This window comes from Scatophagus argus, chromosome 23 (assembly GCF_020382885.2).
Source record: "Scatophagus argus isolate fScaArg1 chromosome 23, fScaArg1.pri, whole genome shotgun sequence".
NCBI lineage: Eukaryota > Metazoa > Chordata > Actinopteri > Scatophagidae > Scatophagus > Scatophagus argus.
In genome coordinates this window covers 7609111-7634662 of record NC_058515.1, presented here as the reverse complement: position 1 = coordinate 7634662, position 25552 = coordinate 7609111, and the positions used below count along the sequence as shown (strand labels likewise).

The 25552-nt window shown below is 41.3% G+C and overlaps 1 protein-coding gene across 2 annotated transcripts in view; it reads right to left on the bottom strand.

The window, feature by feature from the left end:
* LOC124054463 (inactive ubiquitin carboxyl-terminal hydrolase 53) overlaps positions 1-25552 on the bottom strand; it is a 29585-nt gene continuing 4033 nt past the window's right edge. The window contains exons 2-17 of one of the 2 annotated variants that reach the window (XM_046380483.1): positions 21510-22189; positions 19857-19949; positions 19510-19644; positions 18054-18164; positions 17164-17246; positions 16835-16919; positions 16493-16639; positions 14854-15003; positions 13138-13306; positions 11920-12063; positions 10630-10776; positions 8123-8909; positions 7165-7232; positions 2438-2498; positions 1605-2338; positions 1-1500 (exon numbers count right to left, since the gene is read on the bottom strand). In XM_046380483.1, coding sequence (XP_046236439.1) covers positions 1424-1500; positions 1605-2338; positions 2438-2498; positions 7165-7232; positions 8123-8909; positions 10630-10776; positions 11920-12063; positions 13138-13306; positions 14854-15003; positions 16493-16639; positions 16835-16919; positions 17164-17246; positions 18054-18164; positions 19510-19644; positions 19857-19949; positions 21510-21653 — 3135 coding nt within the window. In that variant the 5' untranslated portion in view covers positions 21654-22189 and the 3' untranslated portion in view covers positions 1-1423. Of the gene's footprint in view, positions 1501-1604; positions 2342-2437; positions 2499-7164; positions 7233-8122; positions 8910-10629; positions 10777-11919; positions 12064-13137; positions 13307-14853; positions 15004-16492; positions 16640-16834; positions 16920-17163; positions 17247-18053; positions 18165-19509; positions 19645-19856; positions 19950-21509; positions 22190-25552 lie in introns of both variants that reach the window. The other variant, XM_046380482.1, reaches the window with a different exon arrangement.

Genomic DNA, 25552 nt, shown 5'->3' with positions numbered 1-25552 from the left:
TGATGATTAAATAAAATTGTTTATTCAACAATTGTTAATCAATAAAAATAAAATTAAACGTTACAAAAATTCTTTAAAATCAAAGAATTGTACAAATCGTGGCTCCAATTTATCCTTGTCATGACATAGAAAAATACAAAAGGCACTGCATTAGAGTCTGCTGCATATATAAAACATTTGAAACAAAAAAAAAGTATACCACTCAGATTGACAGCCTGTTATTAGTAACCACCTCTGACTCTAGATGTCATATCAGAGCAGACTTGCTGCTAAGAGGTGCTATTTTTTCTGAAACTGGATAGAAAACTGAATAACTAACTTGTCTAAAGACAAATAATGAAGTTTATGACAGTAAGGAGTGATAAAAGAGAAATAATCAACCAGGCAATACAGTTGAAAAACAAAGTGAATATATTAAGAATGATGGGATGTGTGCAGGTGCAAAAGTGAGGAGCTAAGAACATGTCTCGCTTTTATGTGCCACATACTTTTCAACCAAAAAACCACCAATTTAGCGGATTTACCTTTTGCCTTATAGCCCCTGGACACTGACACTGGTGGTCGGACATATTTTGGGATATCAGACCTCCTCTGGTTGAAGTTTGACAAAAGGACAAAGAAAAGACTTTCACGTGTTTTTTGTGCCGAGGTCAATAAACTCCACACAGCAACAAGAATCTTGAGGTTCTCCGTTTTCCTGCCCTTACAGCCCTACAAACTGGTCTCATCAGCCAAAAACCTGTGTGGGTGTCCTGGAGCATCATATTGACAAAGATCCTTGGGATCCATTTTTATGTTGTGCCAAAAACATGCCCAAAATGTGTTGACTTAACTTCCAAAATCGACAAAAAAAAATATTTTGAATATTATATAAAGCATTTAAAACCCACTGTACAGTTATATGTATAACAGAGTTGGGACAGACACTTCATAACACTGAAATGGGAGTAGTTAAACAAACAAAAGCACATTGCATGAAGTGAGAGAAAGTAGAACAGCAAGACATTGGTTATTTCTTCATGTAAGATAATCTCTTGTGTGGTAAAGTGGCTTTTTTTGTGAAACATTCTTTACAAACTCAACCCTTTGGTTTTTGAACTTCAAAAGTCCAAATATGATCAACAGCAAATGCCTGTTTCCTCTCTGTACCTGCTCTCTATTGTGCAAATTCACATTCAAAGTTTTTTAGTAGTTCATACCTAAACAGCAAGATAGATTTTAAGAACAACTTTCATTCTTTTTCAATTTCTTTGGCATCCGGTTTCATGTGCACTTCCTTTCCACTTTGACAAGCATAAAATAATCAGATCCTCCAAGTCCTCCTAGTTAGGAGTCAAACTGTGTAGCAGCCATAGTGCATAACAATTCCTTTTGGCATCTGATCACTGGATCATATCAAGGTCTATTGATGCTTTTGCTAAAATCAAAGGAAACCATGCTCATCAAGCGTTTTTGGAGTAACTGGGTTCCACTTTGCAGTAGTTTTCGTTGTAGAATATCCTGCAAGACAAAAGACAAAATCAATGCAAACATTTACAAAAAGGCTAAAAAATGTCACACAAATAGTATGAAAACCACGAATAAGGTAATAAGGCATATGGTACCTGATTCTGATCTGCTTTTGGAAGGCTCTGGTGGCTGAACATCTGGCAAAGGGAGGCCCCTCCCTTCAACATCACTCTCCCCTGATGACGTATGATCTTCTACCTTCAGGTACAAGGGAGGCCTCCTATGGTATTTGGCCCGGTAAGTGTCTGTCATACAGTTATCCACAGAAAAGTAGGTTGTGGGAAGAACCATTTCTGTCAGACCAAGGGAGTCTGTATCATCATCGTGTCCAGGCTTTGGACTGGGCAACCTCTCGTCACTCTCGCTGGCCGACAGATCGTTCCTGTCCTGATCCGATGACCCTGACTTCGAGCTGGCATCTGATGAAAGCCTGTGCTCGGCTGGTGTCTCAATCCACCGACGAAGGGTTGTGTGCGAGAGAGGGGACAGGCCATTTTTGGGTTCGTTGCGGGGGCTCGATCGAGTTGGAACCTCAGGCGGTTGGGAATGGACACCAGATGGGTCGGCGTGACTGCTGCCGACAAAGGTCTTCAGGGGTAAAGGTGGGGGATAGTTGTGCGAGCGAGGGTCATAGTGGGCAACGGGGCCAGTCTCTTCCTGTTCAGAGAAAGGCCCAGCAAGGTCATCAGAGCTGTTCCACTCAGAACTGCTGGTCTTTGCTAAGTAGGGAGACACAGGGCTCACAGGACTGCCATCCACATTTTCCTCTTGTCCGCTGTCAAGACCATTGTTTTTGTCCAAGATCCCAGGAGTGTATCGGAAGGCTCTTCTTCTGTTACAGAGCAGACACACAAATATCAGGATTTTACTTGCCCATGTGCCAAATCTATTGACTGCTTATTCAGTGTTCTTTAAAGATCATTTTTACCTGTGTACTGGCTGACCAGAGAGGATCTTTGGGTCTTCTGGGGATTTGCTTCCTTGTTCACCTAGACAATAATGAAGTCTCATGAGAATTTTAGATCACAACCCACCGATTTATTAACTTACGGTCATCACTACCAGATGGTTGAAAAACAGAGCTAGGTAACATCTGTCATGGGTTTCTATTAGAACGGCTGCAATATTTTTTTTCCCCCTCTTGTGTCTCTCCAGCAAAGACATGTTATCTAACAGGGGTCACAGTGAGGCCCTTTGCCTGGTGCTGGGAGAGGAAGTATCAAAGCAGCTAGTCTGGCAGAGCGCCCTCAGGCCCCCTGTGTACCACTCTGACTGTCTGATCCAGCCAAAGAACATGGCCCCTCAAAGGGAATTTGGGTTCATATCCAGGCCCTGTTAGCTTTGAGTTAACAGTATTAATGAAACAATAAAGACCCTGAATGAACTCTGGCAGATTTGAAAGTTGGAACATATGAAAACAAGGGAAATTCTATAAAGGTCAATCAGGTCATGATGTAATGTCAAATAATTATGCTGTTCAATTTTTAGCTGAATAGCTGAATTGACCAATTATATCAGAAAATAAATAATTAGAGACAGGTCTTTGGGTGGGGGCTGGTGTGGAGCTTAGCTGCGTTAGCATGGTGGGTGTGATTTACAAGGCCTGAGCCAGACAACAGCTGACTAACAGGACAAGGAAGACAGTGAGTGGCTGAGGACCATCTGTGATGTGTCAGCATACTCTCTGTTTTTTTTTCCTGTGCTCTCTCTCAAAGCATTAGTGGCTAAATCCTTTGTGCTGGCATGCAATTACGCCGGGGTCAGACTCCAGACTCTAGATCCCCTCCACAACACTATTGCGTTTTTAAGCCGCTAAGTCCATGTGGCGATTCACAATTTGATGACGCTCATCTGCAATGTTGGCAAGCAACTGTAACAATATCATTCTCGCAAACTAAACAAAACAAAAAAAAAAAGGATGCAGTTTACAATGCTTTCTCCTGAGAAAATCCGCTCATCTTCATTTGTCACGTGCGCTGTTGCCAAGAGAAAGCCCGAAGGAGAATGCAGTCAGATAACGAGATGTCGAGGTGACTGTGTGGTGCTCGCCTGTAAGCCATTACTAGGAAAATCACAAGATTTTTCATCTATCAAATAATTGCATCTAAATTTTACGTAAGTCAATTCTTCCAGTCTGACTGATCTCCAGAAACACTAATTCCACTGGAATTATGGGATCACGGCTGTAGCTGGGAACAGGAGCAAAACAGATGTCAAGGTGTGCTGCTGTTTACATGTCCTACTGCACTTGCCTGGGAAACCATCCACATATTGTGATAACATAGATTATACCGTGGTTCAGTGCAATTTAATGTGCTATCTACGCTGCAGCCGGTGGCATGCAATAAAATTTCCCTGATGTTCCCATGTTTGCAGGAAAGCATAAAGTCAAGTTGTTGAAAAGGATTATGTGCATGCAGACATGTTTTTTGCACTTGCTAAATGTACGAGCAGCCACGTTGTGTGTTCTTTTAAATATCTTACTTTTAAACACCTAATGGACACGAAAATAATCCTGTAAATCACCCTCAGACCTTTCTCTAACCACATTCCAACACAAAGGATCGCTCTGAGAAAAGTTCAGGAGAGGCACCTGTTTGGGCCCGCATCCATTTAAAAAGTTAAGGCAAACAGAGAAGTGATATGACATCATCTCAATTATTCCAACTGCCAGAGTGTGAAACTCCCTCAGGAAATAAATAATGTGCTTTTATTACAGACCATGAAAGCAAACCCTAACTAGGTTCTGAGAAATTATACATGCAAAATTTCCTGACAACCCTTTGAAGTTTTGTTGATGCGACAAAAAACAAAAACACGTTGCATTTCAGTTCTAAGGCTGTCGAGTTGAGATTTGTAGTTCTCTGTGCTGTGCTGTCTGGGGTACTTAAAATTCTTGAACGTCAACCAGACTTGCAAGCATATTTGCAGTTCAGCTTTCCATTAAGACCTGCGCAATGTGGGGAGGAAAGAAATGAAGCCTGGAGAGACATCAACTGTGCAACAATTTGATTTGTCAATGATCCAAACTGCACATAAGTCACCTTAAACCCCTAAAAATCATTAAGAATTTCATAAGAAATTGTTTCTATGTGTGTTGTTAAGGCTGTTGAGTGGCATCAATAGATGGGCTAAGCTCAGTCGCATTACAGCTCTCAACACGCTAACCCCTGGACACACATTCACGGCACAAGATGTATACAAACAAACAGCAATGGATGACATACATATACATGAGGTTAAAGGTAAGTACAAAACTCTGTAATCATAACTTTGAAGAAGAACAGTCATGTGTAAATTGAATGTATAACAGCCTTCCAGATGTGTTTCTAATGGGCCCTTGAAGATGTCTGCAGGAGCCACCAGAACTAATAATGACATATTGAGGCAAAAAAAAGAAAAGTGTGATTTATTGCCAAGACAGCAAGGTGAAGTGCACCCATTTCCTGACAGCCGTGACCTTTCACACCATTATGGACAGGATGTTCTGCTACCATGTTGGTATAATGCAGCTCAATGAGATTTATTCACAACAAGGACAAAAGGTTGTCATTAAGTGATGAAGAAGGGCCTCGACCTGGACGTCACTTCGCTGCTACAACAAACTCGCCGTGAGAATACCTGCTATGAAAATGTCAACTGAACTCCTTGCAACAACCCGCCCACAAGTGTGTGCTCTTAGAAGGGATTTTGGACTTCTCTGACACTCCAGCTGAAGCCAGACGACCAACGCTGAACGCAGGCCAAATTGACATCGGACACATTTACTGCAGCTCGTCAATACAATTTGCCGACGGCACAGCGTAAATATCCTGCGCTGATTTTAAAATAACATCGGAAGAATAAAGCTCAAAGGGCCTGTCAGAGATTTTTGGCCAGGGTTTAGGTTTAATAGTTCACTACTTAAAGACATTCCAGTTAAACCGGAATGACTAATTCAAAACACAGCTGTAGGTACTTTTCAAATACAAATGTCTTTATTTGTCTTTATTTACAAGCAAGGAGAAGGCAAGTTATTGGATCTGGATTAGTCTGTGATCTGGAGAAATGGTGTCATATCTCCTCCAAGACACTAGGGGGCAAACAGCCCGAGTGAGCAAATTATTGGTGAGTGCACTTCATAAACAAAAACAGAACACCTTCTACATACACCTTTGTACAATTATGAATTATGTATCAATTATGAAAACAGATTTAATCTTAATAATTGTCATATCTGGATAAATGCTTGAGCAAAATGTGAAAAAAATATTTTAAAAGGGATATTATAATGTTGAACAAACAAACCTGAAACAAAAGTGTCTCTTTGCCAGAAATTCTTTCTCATGAATCACTCAGACCAGCATTCAACACTTTGTGCTTCACTTTCTCCAACTCACTGCCCTTGTGTAAAAGCTATTTTTAACTCTGAATAAAACTAAAGACAGATACCACTGTAGCTTCTGCTTCCCTGCTCCATTTCATAACTCTCTGGAACCTTGAAGCAACTGCAGTGCTACAAAATGGCATTTTAGTTGCCTCATGTTTGAATACCACCTTCTGACAGGCCCAGTCATGGCATTTTCTGCCCGGCTGGGCACAGCTGGGTGGCCCCTACAAGCTCACTCATCTGCCCCTCTTATTCAGGATTAAGTCAGTGTAGTCCCGCTGAGGGAATTAGTGAGGCATTTTCAAGATATTTGTAATTTCGGAGATATTTTCTCTCCGCTGATTCTGTGTATCACAAGCAAGCTAGATAAAGAATGTGAAGGGTGTCCAGGCGACAAAAACCCCGGAGCTATTCTTGTCATGTAATCTCCTGCCATCCTAACTGGATGATAAAAATAACCATTATTCCAACTTTGCAAGATGACTCACAACCCTTTTTTTCTTATTTATTTCTACAGATTCTACAGTCGTTGTGTTGTGTCCAGACTGATTCCCCTACCACGGTATCTCAGCAGATCTAAAAGTTGTTGCCTTTCCTGTTGGAAGATGACATTATTCACAGCACCAAACAGAAAAAAAAAGTCTTTGACATTTTTTTTCCACCATTTTTCCTTTAAATGTAATGGGCGAGGAGGGACAGGAGACCTAACACGCCTGATTGAAAGTGTTTCACTTAGTATTTGACTAAATAACCAGTTCAAGTTTTTTTGTTTTTTTTTTTTAAAAAAAGCCAGTTCTTCACCAGTTTTCTACTTGATGTTTCCTTTAAGTCCATGTACATTTATCTACATGCTGCACAATATAATCTTAACTCAGGAAAAAAAGGTCAAGGTCAGTCAGTGAGGAACCAGCGCACACTTATTTCCATACAGTATCACTTCAATCAGGCTGTGACCTTAACACCACTGATGGAACAATAAATCAAGGAAATTGCTCAGTACTATCTTAATGTTTCAGATCCTTACAACACTAGGAACTCTCTTGGGCAGAGGAAATTTCTTTAATGTCAGGGCCAAGCCTTTGTGAAACACTCTGTGTCTTATTTCGACAACATAACACACTGACGATCTATATTCTTTGGGGATTTTCATGTGAAATTTGCATAATAACGGTCCACTATTTTTAATATCCATATTTATAATTTAATGAAACCCACATCCACAGCCACAAGAAAGTTGTTGGTGTGCAGAAATAAAATATTATGCAAAGTGTGAAAGAGTTGCTTACCAGTGGAAAATGTAGAGTGCAAAATGTCAGCCTTCAAATCATCACTTCTTCTCTGAGGGAAGTGATCCCTAAAATACAAAATAAATTCAATTATTCATGCATTGTGCATTGCCATGAGATATTCCAGAGCTTGATCTTTTACCAACCACTTAAAAGCTCCAAGATGGATCCACGCTGAGAGCAAAAAAGGGGAAACAAACTCTCGTGACCTTAGTCTAAAATATATATATTTTTTATCATGAATGATTTACCATGGTGTAATCTGATACTCATTCCCACAACATTATTTCCTTGAATGTGATGACAGCACACATCCAAACACAATCTTAGTTGTTTTCTTCCTTTGTTGTTATTGCTGCTTAAGATGTGTGATTTCCTTTTTAAAGGACCATGCGCTCCATCTGCTATCAAAATATACTAAGATGCTTAATTAACTGAATGGAAACTGGGGGGGGGGGGACTAAATAAAATTACATAACACAGTCACAGTAGTTTTTAACTATATGTTGAAATATTAGTCATCAAAGGCGCACTTGACCAAAATACTGTCAAGACACACGCTTGAATAATTGATTAGTCAGCTATCTGTTGGATCCCCCCCTTGGAGTACAGGAGTTGTCAGCTAGTTGGGATCATTATCTTCAAACAAGACCTGCACTACAAAGCCAACAAATGACAGCCCAGTAGAATAAGGCTGGTGCATTTGCCTTGTGTGCATTTACGTGACATGGATCTTGCTATTCTTAGAACAGTTTGTTTGTAATGTTTAATCATTTAAAACTGGCAGCACTTTTGAGACTCAAACGCTTAAATGAGTAAAGCATCTGACGCTGGCAACACGCAGCAAAAAATTGTGCTATGTCTGCGGCAGACACTGCGCTGCAAAGATTTTACATATTTGTCCGATTAAAAACTAAAATAAAAACTTATTTTACTCATATGTACTTTCAGAGTTTACCTTGTCAGGTGCAGGTCAGGTATTGGCCGCAGGTCCTTAGAAGAGAGGTTCTCGACTACAGGCGAGTCAAGATTTGCTGAGCCATTGCTTAGTCTATCACTACTTTCATATCCAGATTCAGTTCGCTGGATCTTCCAGTTGTCATTCCGCACTTTCAGAGTTGCTGAACTCTTTGATCGGTCCTTGTCAATGCATCCACCTCGGCAATCCGAGTCCAGCGAGCTCCGGCTGCCTCCAGTTTCATGCCTCTGCTCGTCCTCATAGATGGTCATTAAGCTCTTGGGCTTGCGTTCTTCTCTGCCTCCCCATGTAAAATCTGGGTCCTGTTCACGGTCACGGGAGGGCGACTGACTACTGGTTCTTCTCCGGGGGCTGTGCTGCCTTCGCTCTTGAGCCATCACATTATCACCACTGCCGCTTAAAACGCTGTCAACGTTAAGGGCCTCCCGCATGGGCTTCCACGGGCGACTGTTCCTGCTGCGGCTGTTCCCTCCACTTCCGGAACGCTCTCTGGAGTCTTGGCTGCTGTCAGTATCATAACCATTGGAGAGCTGGTCTAATCTCCGGCTGTGATGACCGCCGTTGTTGCTGGGCACGCTGGGCAACACTTGAACCCTCAAGTGAGAGCGAGGGGGCTCATGCGAGGACCGTCCGCCAAGGTAGGGTATTCGCTCAGTCCGAGTGGGACCTTTTCCTTGGCTGCTGTACAGTCGAGTTTCCAGGTGTTGTTTGAAGCCATTCTCTGGAGGGGAGGCTGAGCGGGAGTAGGTCCTGTCCTGACCTGGATCTGATTTTAAACAAAGGAAGTTTCATGAGGGTTCAAACTATGATGACACATTCTGAATAGATGTTTTAAAGCAACAAAGATTCATGAATGTAACACTTAACAAGATGTCCATTTAAACTTTTCTCGCCTCCAAACCAGCAAAGCTCTACTCAATAATGCAAAGCTGACTGCATCAAATTTGGTTGCAATTAAACAGCTTTTGTTTCAAGAGTATCATCAGTTTATCAGATTGCCTGCTGTGCCTGATGCCAGTGAGGAGGAGTCGTGACAACAACAGGATTACTGACATTTACAACCGTCAGGAGTTGATTTTCTTCCCTCCCATACACAGAGGATAGCCAGCTCACGTACAGACATTTTTGTGTGTATATGCACAATGTGTGCAAGTCTTCCAAATGCACAAGTGACACATGAGCACATGACAGTGGTGTTACGGATGTGTGTCTGCTCTTCCAAGGACACTTCCAGCCATAATAGCCACTTGAAAAATATATAGCCAGACATCCTTCCTGGAAACTAGCTCATTTGTGTCAAACTATACTTGCGCCCACACAAGCTTATTTATCTACAAGGCAGCGACATTTTTAAGCGTACAAGTCAAAAATATGCTCATAGCTTTAAGTTGATAGTGTTTGATTCAGAGGATGCATGCTTTGTACCGGAGAAATCTGATCTGTTGTAATGACATATTTGAGGGTCCTTGGAAATAAGCCCACTAGAGATGGAGTTCCTATTGCTTTGAATTTTGCTGACGATGTGCCAGAGTTAAATCACTTCGAACATTTCTCTCTACATTTTTGCTCGTATATCAGATATCGATGTGTTTTAAAGAGTTTCTGTTGCTGACTCAATGTTGGCAGCAGTACACAAGGCTGTGGATCATTTTGGAAGAATTTTAACATGCCTTCAATACAGTTACTTAAGATATACCCCAGGGTTATCCCGCAGTCCAGTACAAGCAGTTGCTTCAGTTGTTGTGTTCTTTTATTTTTTCTTCCTGGAGAAGAATTTTTAGGCAGTCTGGGCATGAGGCTTGCTGTGGGATATTCTTACTACTCACATTAACTGTAGTGTCACCTGGAGCCTCGCCATTCTTCACAGCAGCGACACCAGCCTGCCTTAGCCGACTGCATTCAATCAAAATGGGACGTGAGATCGCTGCTAACGCAGGCCGCTGCTGTTGGCTTGGTGGATTTGGGAGCATGTTACAATTCTCCATAATCCCTACACTGATACTTAATTGAAAGCAGAGATGTACTAAAAGAGAATTAAAGGCGTGAACCCATCAGCCTCCTGATTACAACCAACACACACACACTCGTACCCCACATTTGTAGGGTAAAAGGAGGAGCGTGCAGGACAATATAGTGTAAGGAATAAGAATTTTCAAATTAACTTCAACCTCTAATTTAATGATATAGTATTTATCATTATGTTGTTGGAGCTGCTTGGTTTTTAGTGTATGTTTCCATTATACCTGTAGACCATAGAGAAAGGAATCAATGGCCCTGCATATGAGAGAGTGGGATGAAGGCAGGCTCCAACAGACGTCAGCACTTAATCCCCTTTCTGACACATTGCTCCCAAACCAGTGGTTACATAAGGGCTGGGGAAGTGAAAGGCTAGTCTTTTGTATCATGAAGCCTGGCAATTCTCATGCATGTGTTCATGTGCTGCAGTCCACATCTATGCATCCACATATTATCCACTTGTGACCAACCTCTGTAGCGCGACTCCACTCTCCGCTGGCCGCTCCTGTCAGGCTCTCTTCTAGGTGGATGCATCCCACGCACCTCCCCTGCTCTCTGGGCAGCTTCTCGAGAAATGTCCCTGAGGTGACTCTTGGGATCGCCGGCGCCAACTTTCACTACGAAACAAAAGAGATGTCAGGTATTGCCCAACGTAATTAATGCAGACACCATTAAAAGTATTTTTAGCTCAGTGAATATACAGATATCTATCCTTTTCCTTGTCACCGTTTTCCCACTCCAGCACCCTCAGGGCACTGAGCAGTTGCTGAGTGTGTAGAGTGAGGCAAACTTTACAGCACATCATTGTGCCGATGTTTACGGTCGATTTTCTGCTACACGATGGAAAAGGCAGCAGTGTGGAAACATGTCCGCGCAGAGACATCTCTGCGCCGGCAGATATTCACTTTGAAACGCACTGATTAGTCATGGCACTGGAAAACACGATCATACTGTGGTTCTGTTAGCTGTCAACAGGAGTCACTGTAAAGACGACACGATGGTTCAGAAAACACCAGGTGTTTTTTGAGACTATGTTTGAATGTGTAACAATTCACAAGATGATATATCAGAGCTTAAATATGTAACCGTGGTGCTTACAGAAGCTCCGAGCAACTACTGGGATTTCATTATCTTGACTTTTAATTTCCCTCAATATACCACATCTTGAGCGAGAAGCTTTAAAGCAAATGGGAAAAATGACACAAACATCTCAATTACCCACAGAACTTTACACAGCTGCACCATCAAACAACGGGATACGCAATAAAACCAAAGGAAAGGCAATTTCATCAATTTTTATCTTTACAAATACCATTTTGTTTCTTTGTCTTGTCATTAAGGCCACTGGCTTATCTTATCGCATCTCCCTCCTTGCACTTAAGTATGTGCAGAACCGGTAGAATCTTTGTGACCTTTCTCCTCAAAAAGGGTCCCTAATCCCATCTGTATTACTAACATGGCCATCTTAAGTTCTACAGCAGAGACATTTAATTATCTCCTCCTCTGCTTGCCATGCCAGATCGTCACCACTCTCTGTGGATACAAATATTTACAAACGAAGCTTTCAATGCTAATAACCACAACCACTCTTCAAACTGACTCATCTCTCCTCTTGGGTTTTTCTCTTTTGATCACAGCAAATGTCCACAAGATAGACGGATGCTTATATGTCACGATTTTCTTTCAAATATTCTTGAATTTGCAGAGGAAACAAGGAAAAATATGTCACAGCTTACAGATTTGGGCATTTCCTCTCTTACCTGGTCCCCGTCCTCCACTGGTCTGAGCACTGCCCCTGCTGAAGGTTGAAGGGGTCTTTTTGAGAGACCCTTGACCCAGCAGAGCATTCAGATTCTCCCTGGTGAGGTCCATCTTCTTGGGGGCTAAAGTTGGAGACTCCGAGACTGCAGAGGAGAAAAAAGGAAAGGCAAAATTTTTACATTTGAAGGAATATAAAGGTGAAGCGGAAGAAGATGGATGGATGGAATATAAAGCATTCTCATTTTCCAACAAAAACACATACATTCAACAAATACACAGGCTGCACCTGAAACTAAGAAACAGAATTCAAAATTCAAAATCTACACAACGTTCTCCCTGGTTTTTGGAGGATCATCCAGTTTGGTCGGGCGCCCTGTCAGCTCTGATGGCCAGTGAGCGGCTGCCACAGCTTGGACCTGGGGCACGGCCAGCATGGAGGGTTGGAGGAGGATCTTTACAGGGGATAAAAACCTCCCCCCCAACCACACAAATCCAGGGATATATAATCCAAACAGCAGAGATGTTCAGCTGTTGTCATCAACAAATTTTTATTACTGCCTGCAAAGGCAGCTAACATCATCTGGGATTTTACACGTCCTACGAAGAGACGTTTTTTTGTTTGCTAGTGTTTCTCTGAATTACATTTCCAATCAAATGCTTGCTGATGGGGTAAAACCGCTAACAGCGCTGCTAAAATTTCAGGGATTTTGGGACTCTGAGGCTGCTAGTCAACCTGCCAACTCTTAACTCTGAACTCGTCATAGATTTCCACACAGTTATTCTTTTATTCCACTTTTATTTACACTATTCTTTCAACTAAACATGAGGTGGCTGCATGCAGCTTCATATTAATGAGTGTTTCACAGCATGGCATTATAATCAGATAGATCGCCTGGGATGGGATTATGGTAAGTGAATGCAAGGAAAATCACATAACACTCATCAGCAATAATAACCAAAATAAATTCATCTCAAGGGAATCTGATGTTGTCAGTTCCATAGAAGGAAACTAAATCAATCAAAGCTGCCAGTAAAACAACACAGTTGAAGTTAATTGTGATAAGGATTTTAAAATATCAGCAGGATGATATTAGATATTGATAGAGATTTTCTTTATTAGGGGTATCGCTCCAGTAAAAGATGGCACAGTCAACATAGTTAATATACACCAGTACAGAACCAAGACTGATTTTTAAACAATTCATCTTGAATCATACCTTGCACCTCTCCATTGACTGGGGTCTTGTATTGCGACTGGCTGTTGTTTTGTCTTGAGGCATAGTCTGCAGTGATCGCGCTGCCTTCAGGGTTGGAGTAAAAGAGGAGGAGAGGCTGGAAGTGGTCTTTGATACATTTGCTGACAGCATCTTTCCACCTGGAGCCAATCTGTCGCAAAACACAAAGAGAAGCAGGTCAAAACACACATGTGTGATGCGACAAAAGTTGTCCTTTTATAAAAAGCTATCAGATAACTTTTGTTGCACAACAGTGACCTGATGGACAATTGGACAAATGGACAAACCACCTTAACCATAACTGAAACTTAAGAACAAAACCTCTCCTTTACTGTGGACAGTGTAACTTGTGAATGAATATAAAACATACTGAGACCAAATCACACAATCACATTAGCTAAGCTGTGGAAGGTACGTGTCTCAGGCCGCAGGCTAACAGATGCTCGTGTGCTCCTTAATTAAGCAAATGACGATGGAAGAAAGGGGAGAAGGAAGGTGGAGGAAAGATGAGGTAATAAAATAAATAAACAGACTGTTGATGAAGTAATATACACTAGCAGGATGAAGACAACATCGAGGGCGCGTGTCTTCTTTGTGCGAGTACTGTAACTCAGCTGTTCAAAAACAGCTGTAAATACTGTATTGTATCTGCATTTCACCAAAATCATTAAACAAGTAATTTCTTAAGCACTGGCACAGCAGCGATCAGGCTACACTACAGTAGTCATTTATCAGCTGGGACTTGGGGAGTCACAGAAATGCTGGCAAGTTTCGACCCAGGTATGGACTTGGCAAGCGCTGCTGAGCACTGTAGCTCCCCCATCTCAGTGGGGAGGGAAAGGGGGAGTGCACACACAGCACAACCTGCTGACGGATTGACACAGAGCCAGCCAGCTGCTGCCCCACAGTCCCAGAGAAAATTATGGGGATGTGAGACGAAAGACATGCTCACATGTGCATGCCATGAAAATAATGATTCACAGCCCATGTACTGTATACATGCACAAGCACAAATCTTCATAAACAAACACACAGAAAAATAAAACCTCTTTCTCCCTCGCACAAGGAATACACACCTGCGCATCGCAACTCAGCGTTCTCAGTGAACCCTCAACTTTAACGAGTCGAGAGATCCATAAAATGATCTTTACTGGTTAAGCTTGACTTCACTACTGCAGTACTTTGTGGAAAGAGTTGGGCAACTGCAGTAGAAATGTGGCTGTGGGGGGCTTGGGGCCTGACACTTCAGTGCCATAAAGGCTCATCAAGCCAGACCTTCATGAAGAGCAATCCGTGTGGCTCTTATAGGGTGATAAAAAGAACTGAATATCTCTGCTCTTTGCCCCTACTTCAAAAATTAAAACACCATGTTTTACCAACTCATGAAAGCACAATTTTATGAACAGAGATTTTAAACTGGTGTAACTGTAAGCTAATGGCCTGATGCTCAAACTGAGGACATCTGAGAAGAATAAAATTTGAAAATAACAACAATAATAATAACAAAATAAAAAAAAAATCTTTCATGATTCAAAAAAATCCAAATTACAAAGATCTAAAATTAAAAAGCATCAAATCTCCGTATTTAAAAGAAGCTGGATCCAGTAAATATTTGGCTTCTTTATTGTTAAACTGACTGTCTCTCAAGTAATATAGTTCATTGATAAATGATTTCAGCACTTGTGCTTCCTTTCTCACCTCCTTCACTGTGGCATCGTCAAAGAAGACCCATTTGGACGACTTGGTGTGGTAGGCGAAGGCACAGTAGTGGCGGCTGGAGTAGCAGATCATCCCCACGAGCTGCAGTTCTCCCTTTTTGGCATGCTCATCTGTCACCCTGTCGAAGAGCTTTGTGCACACACACACACAGAGATAAATATATACACCGATTACTCATCAACATCAACGGTACAGTAAGTGGGATGGCAAGTGAGTGATGTTGATAGCTGGTGGAATCAGTTCCTCCATCTGTTTATAGATTAAGATCTGAGGGAATTAACCGGCATTGATTGGGCAATCAGTACAAATAAGGGCTGGTTTAAATCAACGCAGCTGTCAGCTGTTATAGCAGCAACTAATATCTAGACTAATCCTACAATGGTCCACAGAATTATTACTGATGGCCTAAATGTTAATATACAGTGGCATTTTCTAATTTTATTTCTTTCATAAATAATGTAAAAAAAAAAAGAAAGAAAGGAAAGGAATTGAAATCCAGTAGGGAAAAAGGGCAGCCAAAGTCACAAGAAATGCTCCCCAATGAATCAAGGCTTTTTTTTGTGGCACACTAGTAGGAGGGGTGTGTGTTTGTGCGTTGGGGTGGGGGGTTCAGACATTCTTTTGATGGTGTGCTTTCAAAAACATGCAAGAGGAAGCTGTCAAATAAAGGGCTTGAATACTTCAATAAAGAAGTTATGTAATGTGTGCAGCATCTGAGCACTGCCCTGAACTGAACCACACTGATTGATTTTATTTTTCTTTTTTTTAAAAAAAAAAAAAAAAAACAGTGGACTGATGTGAACAGGCTACTGAGGAATATTTAAAATATTCAGGGAGTAGTGTCCCAATATTTCACATACATATTTCATGTGAAGACTGCAAACAACCTAACCGTGTACATGTGTGCAACGTGATTTTAAGGCCAGAAAAGGAGCAATGCGTAGGATCAAGAACGTGTGAATGCAAACACATGAACAAAGGCAGTCTTGAAAACATGTTTTGTTTTGTTTTTTTCTGTCTGTCTCGCTGGCGTCTGTCCAGCCCACATGTTCCCTCGGACAGCCATGCGCACAATCACACACGCTCAGGAAAACACAGAGATGAAGGGAGGGGCGTTTTGACAAGCTGACCAAGGCCAGCAGGGGCTTTTTGATCAGAGGCGCAGGCCAAGTGGGCATTGGGCGTTTACTGCTTACGCAACGGCCCCGACTTACCGAGAAATAATCCCCACTTTATTTCCCACATATGCTCTATTGCACCAAAATAAACTGACCCTAAAACAGCAAAAAGGAAAAAAAAAAGTTGCAGCTGCATGAATGAAGTAATTCCAAAAAGATACTGACAAACTGAAACACGACCGGAGAAAATTATTTTATATCCTGTTGGAATTACATTATCTTAAATGTTCAATGAAGGGTTCTTGATATACGCACATTTTGTCAAACATTACTATTTTTAATGTCCTTAATCTTTGATCTGACCAAGATCTGCAACATTTTTTTTTTTCCCATCTAAAAACATCCCGTCGCACTGCTCATTTTCATGTCAGAATTTTAAACACTACAGGTCACAAAATTTGAATGGAGACATCTTAAGACAAACAGAACTACTGACTCACTGCAGAAAGACTGAGATGAGGCCCGAGGGATTTGATAACATCCTCTCTGAGGTCTGACTGGTCAGAGTCCCAGACGAAGCCTATGGTGACTATCTCAGGGGAGTTCATTAGGACCCGTCTGATCTTAATCCTCTGTCCACAGTTACTCTGGAAAAGACAGGCAATGAAGAAAAGACGACAGTTTTACCCCAAAGCAAGTACATTCCAAAGTTGGTTATTGGAGAAATAATATCTAAACTGTTTACAAAATGTGTCTGCAGGACCCTGGAACATTTGTTACACATTGCTCTTTCAAGGAACACGAACACTGTGCTTATTAAAACACTTTGCAAGAGCACTTACTGGACAGTTACGAAGGTCCCCTATCGTACTTGCTGCTTGCAACAGTTCCCCAAATGACTCGCGTCTGCGATGAAGCATCTGTTGACTGAGAAAGAAGAGACGCGGGGTCAGCAAGAAAGAACAAGCCAGCGAAAGAAAAGCAGGCAGACGGAGACAAATAAAGATGAAGGTATGTGAAGAGAAAAAAAGAAAGCGTTGTGTGTGATATGTCAGCTAAAAAAGTTACGGCCTTGTGACAAATGTGCATGGCGTGACATGGAAGGCAACAACAGAGCAAAGCAGGACAGATGACAATGGGGAAAGAAAGTTTCATATTGTCTGTGTCTTACCAGAGTGCGGTGGTTGAGACATAATGCACCAGCTCTGTAAACGGCAGCGGGTCGGAGGATGCTCCACAGCTACGGCACACAGACTGCAGAGACAGAGAGAGAGAGACAGTGAGAGAGGAAGAGAAATAAATGAACAAAAACAGATACACAGGTGTGATTCCAGCACACATACCTGCTGTCAAGCGCCAATTATCAAGTCAGCATGTCATTTTCCAAAAGTGACAGTGCTGTGGTATCCTTTTCAGTCACCAGCTCAAGTGACATTATCAGGCACCCAATTTAATTTAGAAAGTTATCAGTCTCCATCTGACCAAGGCAATCATTTCAGGCCTTGATGGTATTTGCTGGATTGGGTGCTCTGAAGTCGAGGTGGAACAAAATCCACTGACTGTGTCCCTAAGGGATTTAGCCCAAAGGCGTATTATCTGTTTGATTCCGAGATAGAACTGGTTTGGGACAGGGACAGTCAGTGATGGGCATCACAGCCACAGGGAAGGGTGGTGGGGAGGTGTGTGTGTTGTGCCGGAATTTGTGTGTATACACCATCTGTGATTTATCTGGTACTGCTGCTGCACTGTGGAATCTGACCAGAAACACCCTCCTTATTCCACTGGGGCGACCCACTATCAAAACATGACGGATTGCATTTCTACTGCGTCAGACAGTGATGCATGTACCTGTCTGTGTGTGCTGCCATTACTTTAGATGCTGTGCAAACAAACAATGTATAAACTAAAACATCTAGAGGAAAGAAAAAAAAAAAGGAACAATAAAAGCATAATAAAAACAAAAAGTAACACTGCCTTTTTTCACAGATTGGTGAAGCAGCGAAAAAAAACCCCCAAAAAAAACACAATAATCTCCAAAGAACAATAACATAACATACTGACCTGCTCATAAAGTGACATAGCAAACTTCTGATGAGTGATGCACGACTTGGAAGTGCAGGAGTCGGACTCCTCCGGCACAATGTGCAGGTGGATCTTTTCCAGTATGTTCTCCTGAGACACAATAGGACATCTGTCAGGTAAGGGACAAAACACTGCAAACTCGTCGTTGTAAAGCCACGTCTTTACCAACACCACAGGCTATTTGTTTCAGAGAACTGCAGAACTGCAGAAGGATGTGACACAACGTTACATACCAGTTTTAAGAGTCTTGTTGTAAACCTGTCAGCAGAAGGAACGTATCTGAAGAGCGGGCTATACTCCATTTTAGCTCCCACCTGTTTCTATGGAGCACTTCTGAGTTTATAAAATATTAAGGCTGCAAGGTATGCCTGCAAAGGTTACAGGCAAAACTTTGCTGCCTGTTAGCCCGACACTGGCTAAGTCCTCACATAAATTTTACACTGGTGTGCTGCTGCCAATGCATTACAGGGAGAATGCTCAAGGGAAACGATCTGTGTGGAATTAAGAATCAAGATTGCCTATAAAAGATAGCAACTTTGGCACGTTAGCTTCAGTCTTGGATGTAAAAAGTTACTGTTCAGTGTTTTTGTGCACGAGGGGATTTGGCAGACAAAGAAACACACAAAGCATCAAAGTTGCTTTCTCTGCAACTTCATGATGTGGTACATTTGTGAGCAACTCCTTATTTGAGAAACAAAGTGACTTCATGTTCTCACATAGTGCAATCTACTGCGTTTCTGTTCCAGAGACATGAGATTTTCTCTTTGTTTGTTTTGTTTCCATCGCAGTGTAATTGAGCTTCCTAAGCGGAGAAACATTGATTGAGTGGAAAAACAAATCAGGATACATCTGTGCTGTCTGGATATACTGTTATTAGGGAGAAGTGATCAAAATCATGGGAGGAAAATAAATCTGTTATGCTAAATCATAAGGCATGTTTTTTTTGAAAAAGAATTTTAAAAAAGCCTTATTTGATGCCTGCAGTCAAAATAAAGTTTGAATAAAATGCGTGAAAGTTACACTGCAATTACAAGTTGGGGCCAAACACTGCATCAACATGCCGAAAAGAGAAGAAAAACTTTACACTGATGTGTAAAAATGATAAGGACACACGAAATCGACTTTAGAAAACAGCACAGAAATGATGCGACATAATACAGTAGCACAACACAGCGAGGTTCAAACACAACTCTGCCGCTTATATAACCTGTCATGATGATATTTAGCGGCAATGTGGCAGAGGCTGATGGGAGGGACAGAAGCTCTTTCAGTGACCTCGCCAAACAGTTTGTTGTAGTGCATTACCCCGAACTGTGTGGCAGGGTAGCAAACACACACACGCACGCGCACACACACACCCCTCTCTCTCTCTCTCTCTCTCTCCATGCGCTAGTCTCTCTCTCCTAAGGACGACCGCGTTGCCACAGGAACTTACAAAACACTCTGCGGCATCGTCCATGAAGCCCAGCTGGAAGCGCTGCTCGTCCTTAAAGGTCTCTGCCAAGGCGTGACGCAGGTTGTCAGAGGGCAGGGCGCGCTCCCGACTGTGCTGGAACTGGGAGAAAATACCCTGAAGAGGAGAACAAGAACTTGATTGCACATGGACAATGGGACATTTTGTTTATTAGAAGCATTTTGTGTCACCCCCAATGCTCAATACACAGTGTGGACATGTAACCCGAACAGTTGCCACATTCATAATGACAAGAGCTTAATGTTAGCTGCCAAAATTTGATTTTACATGATACTGTGATGTTAAATACACTTCTTATTGTCTTCTACCTTTAATGCACAAAAGATGCATGATTCTCCCAGACAAAAGTGTCCAGGTAGCTGCCTCAAGCTGCGTCTGAAGATGTCCAGCTGCCAAAGTACCTACACAAGGGCAAGAAAAGGAGGAATATTTACACTATTAAACTAACCACTGACCTTGACATTAAAGCATTTCTATAGTAACAACATAACATAAGAACAGGTGCATGGGGTTTTTTTATCCACCAAGTGGGATGTTTCTTATTCCGCCTTATACTTGGGTCTTTTGTAAGATGTCGTACTTAGGGATGAGGACAAAGTCTCCAAGGTCATGAGGACGACGAGTGGGCAAGAGAAACAAAGGCAACCTCACAGAAAAATAAAAGCCAAAGGGAATGATCATCTTCAACCAGCTCATCCTTTGTCCCTCCCTTTGAGTCACAGTTGCTAAGAGTGACTTCACTGTGGGGCAATAATAAACTAACTCACCAGGCCAGTATCCCACAAGTCAAAAGCAACCTTCATCTACATTAACAAAATACTGGGAAGCTGTGACAAGTTACATGGTGATGAAGCTTTGAAATTTCGAAATGAATGGTCACATTTTAAGAGCGTGGAACACAACGTACAGCTCCGAGGGCAAAACAGCAACAAATGAATAAATAAGCATGTGCCAAAATCAAAGGAAAGTTCTTTGCGAACACCTTATAAAAAGGTAATCAATATAAACATTGTGAAACAGATACTTATTTTTCTTAAAACTGCAACAACTGAAGAAACTTTTTCTAGGAAAGGTATTATTGATAGGTCTGCCACTTTGGTCCAGACTGAAATATCATCACCTACTGGATGGGTTGCCATGAGAGAGGCATCAGAGGCATCTTTTTGCAGTTGTCTTCGACGGGCAGCAAGTCTTTTGAGCACTGCTTTTCAGATACTCGGTACGTCTGGTATTTTTGGAGGAGCGTACTGAACACCTCAAGTTTAAAAACTCATCTTCAATAAAAAGCTTCACACCTGAAGGTATATGACTTTACCATCTGTAACTACCACAATCTAAATAAGAAAAATCAGACCTGGAGGCATATTAGCTTGACATTTTAAGTAAATCACTTTAAAATCCAACTGTGCAGCTCACTAACAATCTAACAGTTTGAACAGAAATCCCCCACATTGCTCTTTTTGGTCGTTTTTTTTTCTACATCAACCTGAAACCTGTAACCTGAAAAATGCATTCTGGCTGATTGGGCCCTTCGTCTTATTATTTCTTGGTAAGATGCATAGTTTTTCTTTGTATACTTTAGTTTACAAGGCTGGCTTTAATGTGTTTTGTTGTGGACAAAAGTACAGGAACAAAGAAAACAGTGCTGTAATTCATTCTGACACATTCAAATAAAACCTGCTGATTTTTCATATGGAATCCATTTATAAAACGAACAAATAAAATCAGAAAATCAGCACAATTTGTTTTATAGAAATACGCATCCACATACTAAACCTAAGTAAACCTAAAGAAGAAATTCTCATGAGTTCACAAGGGCATGCAGAGGCTTCCTCAGTCCTTTCTTGCAGCTAAAAAAAAACTACTGAAATGCTTAACGTATCTACAGGAACATAAGAGATAGCTTAATAATTTCCAGAAATGTTGAATTAAATCCAACCCCGGCAACAAGACAGGCTTACCTGCACAGCACTGTTGAGGAAGCAGCTGTTCTGGCCCGGTTCGTTCAGCAGTCCTTTGGTGGGGGCCAGAGACAGCATGCTCCCCGGCTGGTACGATTTCCCCAGATTGCCCCCTGGCTTCCTGAAGAACTTGACCCATGCCATTGGATAGTGGGCTCTGCCTTTAGACAGGTGGGATAGTCAGAAAATGACAGGGGAGCAGGGTGCTCGGATCAGGTCCCTCGGCCCCTGAAGGAGTGACTCCCCAACTCAAGTCTGGGGCTAAGTTATTCCCTGAGCTGCAGCAGCTGCCCTGCTACACATGGGCTTTTAGTTTAGTTATTGCTGCTCATGTAGAAGGTCCTTTTACTTTATCTGCTACTCAAAGGCTTTTCCAAAAAAAAAAAAAAAAAAAAAAAAAAAAAAAAAAAAAAAAAGTCAACACAAAAAAATTACAATCCAAGTCTTTGTCTTGGGAATCCTCTGATGATCAGCGGCCTGAGCAGGGGAGTTTTGACGGAGGCACATGCCTCAGTCATCTTGTTGTCTTGAAAGCTTCACATCAGCTTCAAAAGGACTTGCAGACTTGTACGCAAATTGTGCCACATGTTACGAAAGATATTCAGCTGCAGTCAACTGTGCCTCTTAGAGGATCATCCACAGTGAGGTTTTATCCAGGCTGGACAGCAAACACAGATGGGCTGTGTTAGAGAAAGAGAGCATGAGATTAAAGGAGATTTCAGACAACATTATGAAGCTTATTATCACTCACTATTTTTCTAGTATACAAGCAACAGTCTTTCATAATATATTTAATTGTTCTGCTCACTTGAAAACATATTCGTTACAGTCTTCATTTCTGTGTCGATTCTCAGATGTCAAACTAGTCTTTTTAGATAGGTCAACAGAGCTTATACATTAACTTTTACAAACACCCTTTGCACTGCCTGCGTGTCAGACTTAAGTTGGCCCATAACAGCATTCAGACGGATTCAATATCAATTTCCTCAACGACAGACAACAACAGCCAAGAGATGATTAAAGCAATGCAGATAATGCCTGAGTCTACATGTTTTCATGCAGCTGGAGCTCCAGATGAGAGCCCATGCTGCTGTCGGCCGATCAGAAATTACAAAATGCCCTTTCAAAATAAAATAAAATATACCGCTTGAAGTTTCTTTTGTGTTTTATTTTGTCAGTTTTTCCTAACACTGTCATTGTAAAGTACAAAGGAGCACAGGCCTGACCTATTTTTAACATGTGAAGAGCAGTGGAGGACTTTATAACAAACAACTGAAGAGGCAGCTCAGTTTATGAAACTTGCAGCCCCTGCAAGCTTAAACACAGTGAAAAAGATCAACAAAACCTGCAATGAATGTGGATCATGCACCTTTCAAAGCAGCATTAAACACTTACTACTTTGATGGATGAGTAGGTTACTGCCAAGTCAGGCAGTCGAAGCTGTCCCTGGGTTATTATGTTAGTGGTAAGAGGTAAATAGAGTCAAAGCATTATTGTGATTTTTTTTTAATATTATATTCTATGTTATTTTAAATGATAACAAAGCTTTCACTGTGGCTTTATGGAAAACTCAACTTGTGCACAGCAGATTTCCTTTCAGCACAAGAAGAAGCAACAATGAGCCAAAATTTCTTGTGTGATACACGGTGATTCATCCTCTTTTTTTCTCTCCAACACCTAAAAAAATAACCTCAAAGAATAAACCTCAAATATTTCAGGGCTAGGACAAAAAAAAAAAAAAAAAATCCTGCCCTACTTTGCACAAACAATGAAACTTCCCTCTTGTGACAGTCTCCAGAACCACACAAAGTTTCAGCCAAAACCAGTTGGACGACATTTCCATCCTGGTATTTCAGGAATCCTCAATGGTTGACACTGAAACTTTATAGCAGGTTAATGGTGCAACCTTAAGTTTAGTATTTACATGTAGCATTTACAGCCATCTGCACATGATTCAACAAAATATACTAACTTCTCTGCCTCTGTACTTTGCAACTTGACTCCATAGCAACAGCATTCCAAGGCAATCACTTAAGCTCACCGTTGCTTAAGAGCTGCTGTTTTCGGATTAGTTTCAGGACTGGAGGGCCGAGTGGAAAACTGTTCTCTGCACCTATACAGCCCACCTTTACCAGTGACAACACATGCCCTGACGTGTCTGGATGTCTCTGAAGTCATCTCCAGCTCATGTCAGCATGTGAGGACATGGAAAAACACTATTTTTTTTTTTTTTTAAATCCCTACTTCTTTTAGTAACAGCATTGTTATCCTTTATTGTTATTGTTGCAAAGGTGTTTCCAGCTCAGTCACTCCAGAACATCACAACTCAACAATTCTCAAAGTGAAAGAAGGGTATTTTGTCCTATTTTTAAAAAGATAACACGCAAACAAAACTTTGCTGCATCTCATCCGCATCAATTTGCCAGCAAGCAAAACCAATACAATACATACACGTCCACATTATTCAACATCAGTTTGATGGCACAGACAACGAATAAAGGGCATGTTTTGTACTGTGACACTGCTGACAACAGTGAGAGTAAATATGGCTCTGCCTTCCTGGTCTTTTATTGTATTATATGGCCTACTTGAAAAACTGCCAACCTCACTTAAGCTAAATTTATCTTTTAGACCGAGGTAAATTGGCACTTGCTGACTACAATTCCGTGACATCATTTTAAAAGATTATGCTTGTTGCTTTAGCACAAAGAGCCTTATTGTTTTTAATTCAGGGAAAATATTACTAAATTTCCATGAAACATTTTTGCCCTTACTAAACAGTTACCCACATCACCTTAACTCACTTTATTTCCTAACGTGATACGACTAATTGTTGAGAAGGCTTTTTTCCCCCCCAAGATATTATTCCAGGCTTATCAGATTAAGCACGTCACCTTTCGTCTGTCAGCATCATGTCACGGGGGATCGTGTATTGTTTGCACTGCACGACAGTTGCCCGTTTTTAGATATGCACTGGCTGAGTTACAATCCAGACAGGTTAAAGTGGCACATATCGTTCCCAGCATGTGTGCAGGAGAGAGTGACGCATAATGTTCACTATCTGCACAGGTGGCTGCTCTTGATGTGGACATTCTTACTGTATTTCATAAGCTGCTGTTTTATGATTTTAGAATAAAAGGCCCATTTCTCAAAAAATGAAAACAGATCCCTCATAATTGACTTCAACTGCATGAAGCCATGTGAAATATCCACCTCCTTGTTTATAAACCTAGGGGGAGAAAATGACTCAGCTGGCTGGTCACAACATTGACGAGAAGCCAGGTTTACGTCATTACTTAATGTAAGCCAAGACGGCTGTTAACACCCTTTCAAGTCTTAAGACTTTAGACAAGACAAGACAACATTTTTTGGGTAGCCCATTTTTACAAACAGTTTCTCTCAAAGGGTTTTACACAACATAATTTTTAGGTTTTCTTCAGTCTGATTCTTCAAAGCTTATTTAAGTTGTTTTTTTTGCCCCTCCAGGTTTATATCAACAGGTAACCAAAATGAGCTCATGTTCATGTGATAGTCAGTTATTTGTTCAGCACTGTTGGTGATCAACACATGGATCAGATGACCGTAGATTTTTCAAGTCCACAATGAGCTCAAGAACATGAGAGAAGCGAGGTTCAACCACATGCGACAGTCGCAGATGAAGAACAGCGTACCGACGAGTGATAACATGAAATCATTGATCCTGTGGGAAAACAATTTTCAGTGAGCTAATCTGAGCACAACTTAAAAAGCACAACTTGAAACAGTTGACAAAAAGACAAAAATTCCAAGCAGAGTTGTATTAACATAATGCAATATTATTTAGTCTGCAGAACACTGATTGTATCTATTCACAGAGACATCTTGAAGCCGATTCTTTATGGCTGTAACTGGTTGTACCGTTATATTTCTGCTCCACTTAATAGTGTGATGCAGTGATAAGAATGACAAGATTTTTCCTCACAGTTGGCTGGTGCAGAGGTGGTTCTTTTATATATTGTAGTACTTTTAACATACATTCTAAACCTAAGAAAAAAAATTCCCTG